This window comes from Physeter macrocephalus, chromosome 7 (assembly GCF_002837175.3).
Source record: "Physeter macrocephalus isolate SW-GA chromosome 7, ASM283717v5, whole genome shotgun sequence".
Taxonomy (NCBI): Eukaryota; Metazoa; Chordata; class Mammalia; order Artiodactyla; family Physeteridae; genus Physeter; species Physeter macrocephalus.
Genome location: NC_041220.1, coordinates 19,566,175 through 19,575,937, shown reverse-complemented (window position 1 = coordinate 19,575,937; position 9,763 = coordinate 19,566,175). Strand labels below are relative to the sequence as shown.

The following is a 9,763-nucleotide window of genomic DNA, read 5'->3' as shown; positions in this document are numbered from 1 at the left end:
AGTGTCCATCGACAGATGAATGGATAAAGAAGATGTGGCACATATATACAATGGAATATTACTTAGCCATAAAAAGAAATGAAATTGAGTTATTTGTAGTGAGGTGCATGGACCTAGAGTCTGTCATACAGAGTGAAGTAAGTCAGAAAGAGAAAAACAAATACTGTATGCTAACACGTATATATGGAATCTAAAAAAAAAAAAGGTTCTAATGAACCTAGTGACAGGGCAGGAATAAAGATGCAGACGTAGAGAATGTACTTGAGGACATGGGAGGGGGAAGGGTAAGCTGGGATGAAGTGAGAGAGTGGCATGGACTTATATATACTACCAAATGTCAAATAGATAGCTAGTGGGAAGCAGTCGCATTGCACAGGGAGATCAGCTCCATGTTTGTGACCACCTAGAGGGGTGGGATAGGGAGGTTGGGAGGAAGATGCAAGAGGGAGGGGATATGGGAATATATGTATACATATAGCTGATTCACTTTTTTATACAGCAGAAACTAACAGAACATTGTAAAGCAATTATACTCCAATAAAGATGTTAAAAAAAAGAATGCCAGCTATTTAATATTAGCATACTTAGTGCTATAAAAGTATTGGTATTACATATCATATCCTCCTCCCCAAACCACACCCATCCAGCTTCTACAGACCAGCAGAGGAGAGGGGGGTGTGGCCTGTTTTTCCTTCACCTGTTCTTCCATCTTCCTTCCCCATTCACTGCTTCTGGCTCCTCCAGGGTTGGGGTGGAGGATGGAGGAGTGGTAAAGGCGATGCAAAGGCTTACTCTCTTAATGGTGCTTTAATTTAGTGTTGAGGTATGTATGAGGCAGAGAAGAAATGCTGGCTCTTCCTCTCATGAGTACTTTTGCGGGTTCTTTGGATTCTCCTGGCTGAGATTTCTTATACTGTTCACTGTCATGGATAATATGCCTATCAGGTAATTACTAATATCTCTTCCTCCTCTCATTGACCCCAAGAGAAATGTCACAAAGTCTCTTTCGGCTAGAGTTGTCCTATTTTAGCAGTTAGTCCTCTTGACAATCTTAGGTCAGCTTCCTCCTGAGCGTCCAGTTTAACCCACGGAAAGCAAGCCCCTTGTCCAGTCTCCTGTGGGAAAGCAACTTAATCCCAGTCTTTGCGCCACTGACACGTGCAGCTTCAGTCAGCTCCAGCCACCTTTTGTCTTTACGTTTTCATAAAGAGTCAGACACCATTCTCTGTGTCCTCCATAGCATAGAAGATACAGTACAAGTTCACCCCAAGAACAGTCTCCCCATATTCCACTGCAGAACCTGTAGGGCAGCCCAGGAACAGCACAGGCAAGGATGGAGCTGGCATGGCTAGCATGGCTCTACACGTTGTTAAAAATTGAAATACTTTCATACCACTTGGTCAGTTGCTGCCCTGAGCTTCCTGAGTGGCCCCTTTGGCACCTCTCTAGGCCCCTTTCCTATCAGTGGAGTAATCCAAGGGTTAATGCCTGCACAGAAGGTGTCTGCAGACCTCTGCCCTAGCTCCAGGGCTGGCATCTGGTCCCAATAGTCAATGCCTGTGCCTCACCAGTGGTGAAATGTTTTGAATAATACCCCTGTGCTTACCCACCAGAATCATCAAGTAGTCCAAATATAGAGAAGAGAGAGACATTCTAGGACCTTGAGTCACCTTACCTTTGATATGGCAGACCCTTCTGGGATGAGGGGTGTGCCTGACTAGAAAAGAGCTTCCATTTCTCTCTGAAATATGGCTTCCTTTGCTCTCAACTGAGGAGCAGACATCGGGGATTTGAGGCTCATGTTTACAGAGTGTTGGTTTCCCCTTCTCCACTGTTGTCATAAAAGGTCTTGGAGTCTACCTTATAACCTCACTTCCAGAGGTGCTCAGACCCTGAAATCACAGAAAGACAATCGTTCAGACAAGGGGTTCTAGACGTTTTCTTACACATCAAACATTTCACCATCTTCTTTGTTTGTACTGAGTTGTCTCTCATGTCAAAACAACGTGAGGCTAATTTTACTTTAAGACCAAATTTTTTGTAAACATTGAAATCAAAATAGGCATAAGTGGAATAGATAAAAAATTTTCCCTGGAAAAACCAAAACATTTGTGAGAAACTTTAAAAGATATTCTATATTTAATTATATTAAAGTCACTGTTGGCTTACCAACATAAAAATATATAACATGGTTATCAATTTTGATATAGTAAATTAAAGTGATAGCTTTAAAATACAATACCCACAAATGTGCTTTACATTCAGTTTACTGTAAATTAGGACCTTTCATATTATACTTTAAGAAAACCAGCATCTTAAATTTGTATCTTCTGAGAGGATGGTATAACCTGAAGGAGAAAAAAAAAATCCAATAGCAAAAGAATATTACATCTATAGATAATAAACTGGAGAGCCTTTGGCATGTTGTTATTTGCAATATTCAGTAATATTTAATGATTTTCCCTCAATCACTCAGCAATCATGTATTAGACACCTAGAGTGCCATAGGCCTAAGGGATAAAAGATAATGTTGTAGCTGTCACGGAATTCACAATTGTGTGGAAAAGAAAATCTATGGACCAGGAATGCAGGAAAGAGATAAACTTTCTTGATGATATACTAGTCTTGAAATTTAGAATGAAGAATGGTTTTTCTGGTATTTGTTGTATATTTCCTATCTTACATGGAAATCTTATTTATCATAGCAGTATTGGGAAATACACATTTTATTTCAAAACATGGCAGAGAGTTTTTCTGGTTAGAATAACTTGCAGTGTCAAAATACATCCACATTCTAGAAACTGATCTCAAGATTTTGTTGAAGCAGATAATTTTAGTTCATTGACTATTTTTTTTTTTTTTTTTTTTTTTTTTTTTGGCGGTACGCGGGCCTCTCACTGTTGTGGCCTCTCCCGTTGCGGAGCGCAGGCTCCGGACGCGCAGGCTCAGCGGCCATGGCTCACGGGCCCAGCCGCTCCGCGGCATGTGGGATCTTCCCGGACCGGGGCACGAACCCGTGTCCCGTGCATCGGCAGGCGGACTCTCAACCACTGCGCCACCAGGGTGATGCAGCCACCTGGCGCAGCCCCTCATTGACTATTTTTTTAGACCAGGGAATCTGTGTTGAAGTTTTTCATGGTATACATTGAGTGTATGGTATATAAATTACCAGCCCTGTTGCCTTAAAACATCTGATTTTCATAAATTCAAAACTTATTCTAGGCTGAATAAAATATATTCAAATACTTTTAATTCAGAAAATACTATTATCTAACAATAAAAAGTATATTTTCTTATTGCTCCTTATGAATGAGGAGCTAGTTCTAAACTCTTTTTGTAACTCAAACCTTAGACTTACTCATTCTTCTTTCTGTGTAGGACCTTTTGTACAATCAAGTCAGTAAATTCATTTTTTATCTGTACTGGGGGGATAGGGTACAGTAGACAATTTGGAGTCTACTCCAAATTTCAGTGGAAAGGACACTGAACTGGAATTTTTAAATGGGCTATATGGTCCCAGCTTTGCCATTAACGAGAAAAGGGTCCATGTATGAATTGTTTTATTTCCTAGATTTTGATTTGCCCATCTGAAACCTGATGATATTGACTTAGATGTCAGCTGGAATATTCAACTACTCTACTGTGTCTTCCCCACATCAATTCTCTCAGGTTAATTTGAAGGGTAGTGATATACTTTAAATTCTGGTACAAAAGGTCAAAAAGCAAACAATGTAGAGAATTATTCCTCCTGTGAAAATTGCAGTGCCTCCTGAAAGTATGAAACTCATCTTGCTTTTATATTTTAAAAAGTGATATAGTGCTTACTCTTGGATTACAGAAAATTTAATAATCTGATGTTATGGCTTTTATTGTTTCTACTGAAAGTTTCAATGCTTAAGGAATAAAGTCAATATATAAATACTTAATCCACATATGTCATTAAAAATTCTACAAAATTTAAAATATACATTATACACTATTGAGAATCTGATTTAAACTTAAATTTTCAGAAATGAAATAAATGAATAATTCAGGGTGAAGTTGTGCTTTGTTCTAGCAAGTGATCTAATGATGGAAAAATAAAATTATCTCAAACCTGCAGAAAGCAAAACTATGTTTTGCTCAGTGAAAGACAGTGTTAAAAGAATGAAAAGACAATCCACACACTAGGAGAAAATATTTGCAAAACGCATATAAAACACTTGTATCCAAAATATACAAAGAACACTTAAAACTCAACAGTAAGAAAATAAATAGCCCAATTAAAAACTAGGCAAAAGATCTGAACACGTCATCAAAGAAGATTATCAGATGGCAAATAGGCATGCATATGAAAAGATACTCAACATCATTTGTCATTAGGGACTTGCAGATTGATGTGCTACTGCTACACCTATTAAAAATGGCTAAAATCCGAAACATTGACAGCACCAAATGCTGATGAGAATGTGGAGCAACAGGAATTCTCATTCTTTGTTGGTGGGAATGCAAAATGATGCAGCCACTTTGGAAGAGAGTTTAGCAGTTTCTTACAAAGCTAAATATACTCTTACCATACGATCCAGCAATCATGCTCTGAGTGTTTACCCAAAGGAGTTGAAAACTTATATCTGCACAGAAACCTACAAATGAATGTTCATTCATAACTGCCGAAAATTGGAAGCATTCAAGGTGTCCTTCAAAAGGAATGGATAAATAAACTGTGGTACCTCCATACAATGGAATACTCTTCAGTGCTAAAAAGAAATGAGCTTTCAAGTCATGAAAGACATGGAGGAAACTTAACTGCATATTACTAAGTGAAAGAGGTCGATTTGAAAAGGTTACATACTGTATAATTCCAAATATGTGACATTCCAGAAAAAGCAAAACTATGGAGATAGTAAAAAGATTGGCGGTTGCCAGATATTCCAGAGGGGAAGTGGGGGAGTAATGAACAGGTGGAGCACAGGATATTTTTAGGGCAGTGAAACTAATCTATACTATACTGTTCAATACCATAATAATGGATACATGACATTATGCATTTTGGCAAAACCTATAGAACTACACAACAGAGAGTGAACTCTAGTGTACAATAAACTATGGACTTTATTTTTAATTTTTTAAACATCTTTATTAGAGTATAATTGCTTTACAATGGTGTGTCAGTTTCTGCTTTGTAACAAAGTGAATCAGTTATACATAAACATATGTCCCCATATCTCTTCCCACTTGCATCTCCCTCCCTCCCACCCTCCCTATCCCACCCCTTTAGATGGTCACAAAGCACTGAGCTGATCTCCCTGTGCTATGCGACTGCTTCCCACTAGCTATCTATTTTATGTTTGGTAGTGTATATATGTCCAGCCACTCTCTCACTTTGTCCCAGGTTACCCTTCCCCCTCCCTGTATCCGCCATACTGTTCTCCGTAGTGGCTGTATCAATTTACATTCCCACAAAGAGTGCAAGAGAGTTCCCTTTTCTCCACACCCTCTCCAGCATTTATTGTTTGTACATTTTTTGATGATGGCCATTCTGACCGGTGTGAGATATCTCATTGTAATTTTGATTTGCATTTCCCAAATGATTAATGATGTTGAGAATTCTTCCATGTGTTTGTTGGCAATCTGTATATCTTCTTTGGAGAAATGTCCATTTAGGTCTTCTGCCCATTTTTGGATTGTGCTGTTTGTTTTCTTGATACTGAGCTGCATGAGCTGCTTGTATGATTTAGAGATTAATCCTTTGTCAGTTGCTTCATTTGCAAATATTTTCTCCCATTCTGAGGGTTGTCTTTCCGTCTTGTTTTTGGTTTCCTTTGCTGTGCAAAGGCTTTTAAGTTTCATTAGGTCACATTTGTTTATTTTTGTTTTTATTTCAATTTCTCTAGGAGGTGGGTCAAAAAGGATCTTGCTGTGATGTCATAGAGTGTTCTGCCTATGTTTTCCTCTAAGAGTTTGATGGTGTCTGGCCTTACATTTAGGTCTTTAATCCATTTTGAGTTTATTTTTGTGTATGGTTTTAGGGAGTGTTCTAATTTTATTCCTTTACATGTAGCTGTCCAGTTTCCCAGCACCACTTATGAAAGAGGCTGTCTTTTCTGCATTGTATATTCTTGCCTCCATCGTCAAAGATAAGGTGACCATATGTGTGTGGGTTTATCTCTGGGCTTTCTATCCTGTTCCATTGATGTATATTTCTGTTTTTGTGCCAGTACCATCTGTCTTGATTACTGTAGCTTTGTAGTATAGTCTGAAGTCAGGGAGCCTGATTCCTCCAGCTCCGTTTTTCTTTCTCAAGATTGTTTTGGCTATTCAGGGTCTTTTGTGTTCCCATACAAATTGTGAAATTTTTTGTTCCAGTTCTGTGAAAAATGCCAGTGGTAGTTTGATGGGGATTGCATTGAATCTGTAGATTGCTTTGGGTAGGAGAGTCATTTTCACAATATTGATTCTTCCAATCCAAGAACATGGTATATCTCTCCATCTATTTGTATCATCTTTAATTTCTTTCATTAGTGTCTTACAATTTTCTGCATACAGGTCTTTTGTCTCCTTAGGTAGGTCTATTCCTAGGTATTTTATTCTTTTTGTCGCAATGGTAAATGGCAGTGTTTTCTTAATTTCTCTTTCAGATTTTTCATCATTAGTGCATAGGAATACAAAAGATTTCTGTGCATTAACTTTGTGTCCTGCTACTTTACCAAATTCATTGATTAGCTCTAGTAGTTTTCTGGTAGCATCTTTAGGATTCTCTATGTATAGTATCATGTCATCTGCAAACAGTGACAGCTTTACTTCTTCTTTTCCTATTTGGATTCCTTTTATTTCTTTTTCTTCTCTGATTGCTGTGGCTAGAACTTCCAAAACTATGTTGAATAAGAGTGGTGAGAGTGGGCAACCTTGTCTTGTTCCTGATCTTAGTGGAAATGGTTTCAGTTTTTCACCATTGAGAACAATGCTGGCTGTGGGTTTGTCATATATGGCCTTTATTATGTTGAGGAAAGTTCCCTCTATGCCTACTTTCTGGAGGGTTTTTATCATAAATGGGTGTTGAATTTTGTGAAAAGCTTTCTCTGCAGCTATTGAGATGATCATATGGTTTTTCTCCTTCAATTTGTTAATATGGTGTATCACGTTGATTGATTTGCATATATTGAAGAATCCTTGCATTCCGGGGATAAACCCCACTTGTTCATAATGTATGATCCTTTCAATGTGCTGTTGGTTTCTGTTTGCTAGTATTTTGTTGAGGATTTTTGCATCTATGTTCATCAGTGATAATGGCCTGTAGTTTTCTTTCTTTGTCACATCTTTGTCCTGTTTTCGTATCAGGGTGATGGTGGCCTCATAGAATGAGTTGGGGAGTTTCCTCCCTCTGCTATATTTTGGAAGATTTTGAGAAGGATAGGTGTTAGCTCTTCTCTAAATGTTTGATAGAATTGGCCTGTGAAGCCATCTGGTCCTGGGCTTTTGTTTGCTGGAAGATTTTTAATCACAGTTTCAATTTCATTGCTTGTGATTGGTGTGTTCATATTTTCTATTTCTTCCTCATTCAGTCTCAGAAGGTTGTGCATTTCTAAGAATTTGTCCATTTCTTTCTGATTGCTTTAGGTGTAAGGTTAGGTTGTTTACTTGAGATGTTTCTTGTTTCTTAAGGTACGCTTGTATAGCTATAAACTTCCCTCTTAGAACTGTTTTGCTGCATCCCATAGGTTTCGGGTCATTGTGTTTTCACTGTCATTTGTTTTTAGGTATTTTTTGATTTCCTCGTTGATTTCTTCAGTGATCTCTTAGTTATTAATAGTGTGCTGTTTAGCCTCCACGTGTTTGTATTTCTTACAGATTTTTTCCTGTAGTTGATATCTAGTCTCATAGCTTTGTGTTCGAAAAAGATATTTGATATGATTTCAATTTTCTTAAACTTACCAAGGCTTGATTTCTGACCCAAGATATGATCTATCTTGGAGAATGTTCCATGAGCACTTGAGAAGAATGTGTATTCTGTTGTTTTGGGATGGAATGTCCTATAAATATCAATTAAGTCTACCTTGTTTAATGTATCATTTAAAGCTTGTGTTTCCTTATTTATTTTCATTTTGGATGATCTGTCCATTGGTGAAAGTGGGCTGTTAAAGTCCCCTACTATGACTGTGTTACTTTCGATTTCCCCTTTTATGGCTGTTAGTATTTGACTTATGTATTGAGGTGCTCCTATGTTGGGTGCATAAATAATTACAATTGTTATATCTTCTTCTTGGATTGATCCTTTGATCATTATGTAGTGTCCTTCTTTGTCTTTGTTTTGAAGTCAATTATGTCTGATATGAGAATTGCTACTCCAGCTTTCTTCTGATTCCCATTTGCATTAAATATCTTTTTCCATCCCCTCACTTTCAGTCTGTATGTGTCCCTAGGTCTGAAGTGGGTCTCTTGTAGACAGCATATATACGGGTCTTGTTTTGTATCCATTCAGCCAGTCTATGTCTTTTGGTTGTAGCATTTAATCCATTTATATTTAAGGTAATTATCGATATGTATGGTCCTATTACCATTTACTGAATTGTTTCGGGTTGTTCTTGTAGGTCTTTTCCTCCTCTTGTGTTTCTTGCCTAGAGAAGTTCCTTTAGCATTTGTCTTCTAGAGAATTTTTTATTTCATTTATTATGTTGTTCATCATTGTTTGTTTGCTCTTTAGTTCTTTAGGTCCTTGTTAAATGTTTCTTGTATTTTCTGCATTCTATTTCCAAGATTTTGGATCATCTTTACTATCATCATTCTGAATTCTTTTTCAGGTAGACTGCCTATTTCCTTCTCATTTGTTAGGTCTGGTGGGTTTTGGCCTTGCTCCTTCATCTGCTGTGTGTTTCTCTGTCTTCTCATTTTGCTGAACTTACTGTGTTTGGGGTCCCTTTTCACAGGCTGCAGGTTCGTAGTTTCCATTGTTTTTGGTGTCTGTCCTCAGTGGCTAAGGTTGGTCCAGTGGGTTGTGTAGGCTTCCTTGTGGAGGGGACTTTGTTCAGCTTTGGATTTGGACCCTCCTCTGCCTGTAGGTCGCCTGAGGGCGTCTGTTCTTTGCTCAGGCAGGACAGGGTTAAAGGAGCACCTGCTTCTGGGGCTCTGGCTCACTCAGACCAAGGGGAGGGAGGGGTACGGCTGCGGGGCGAGCCTGCGGCGGCAGAGGCTGGTGTGACATTGCAACAGCCTGAGGTGCGCCGTGCGTTCTCCCGGGGAAGTTGCCCCTGGATCCCGGGACCCTGGCATGGTGGGCTGCACAGGCTCCCGGGAGGGGAGGTGTGGAGATTGACCTGTGGTTGTACACAGGCTTCTTGGTGGTGGCAGCAGCAGCCTTAGCGTCCCATGCCATGCCCGGGGTCTGCTCTGATAGCCATGGCTCACGCCCGTCTCTGGAGCTCCTTTAAGCAGCGTTCTGAATCCCCTCTCCTTCCTCACCAGGAAATAAAGAGGCAAGAAAAAGTCTCTTGCCTCTTCGGCAGCTCCAGACTTTCCCAGACTCCCTTCCGGCCAGCTGTGGTGCACTAACCCCTTCAGACTGTGTCCATGCCGCCAACCCCAGTCCTCTCCCTGGGATCCCACCAAAGCCCGAGCCTCAGCTCCCAGCCTCCGCCTGCCCTGCCGGGAGAGCAGACAAGCCTCTCGGGCTGGTGAGTGCTGGTCGGCACCAATCCTCCGTGCAGGAAGCTCTCCGCTTTGCCCTCCGCACCCCTGTGGCTGCGCTCTCCTCCGGGGCTCCGGAGGTCCCCCCTCTGCCACCTGCCGG

General features: G+C 39.8%; 1 protein-coding gene across 1 annotated transcript in view; it reads right to left on the bottom strand.

Moving 5' to 3' along the window:
* The window catches only part of C7H4orf17 (chromosome 7 C4orf17 homolog), a 304,067-nt gene that overhangs the window by 55,833 nt on the left and 238,471 nt on the right, over window positions 1–9,763 (bottom strand). The window contains 2 exon segments of the mRNA XM_055085866.1: window positions 1,676–1,768; window positions 1,771–1,892. Coding sequence (XP_054941841.1) covers window positions 1,676–1,768; window positions 1,771–1,801 — 124 coding nt within the window. The 5' untranslated portion in view covers window positions 1,802–1,892.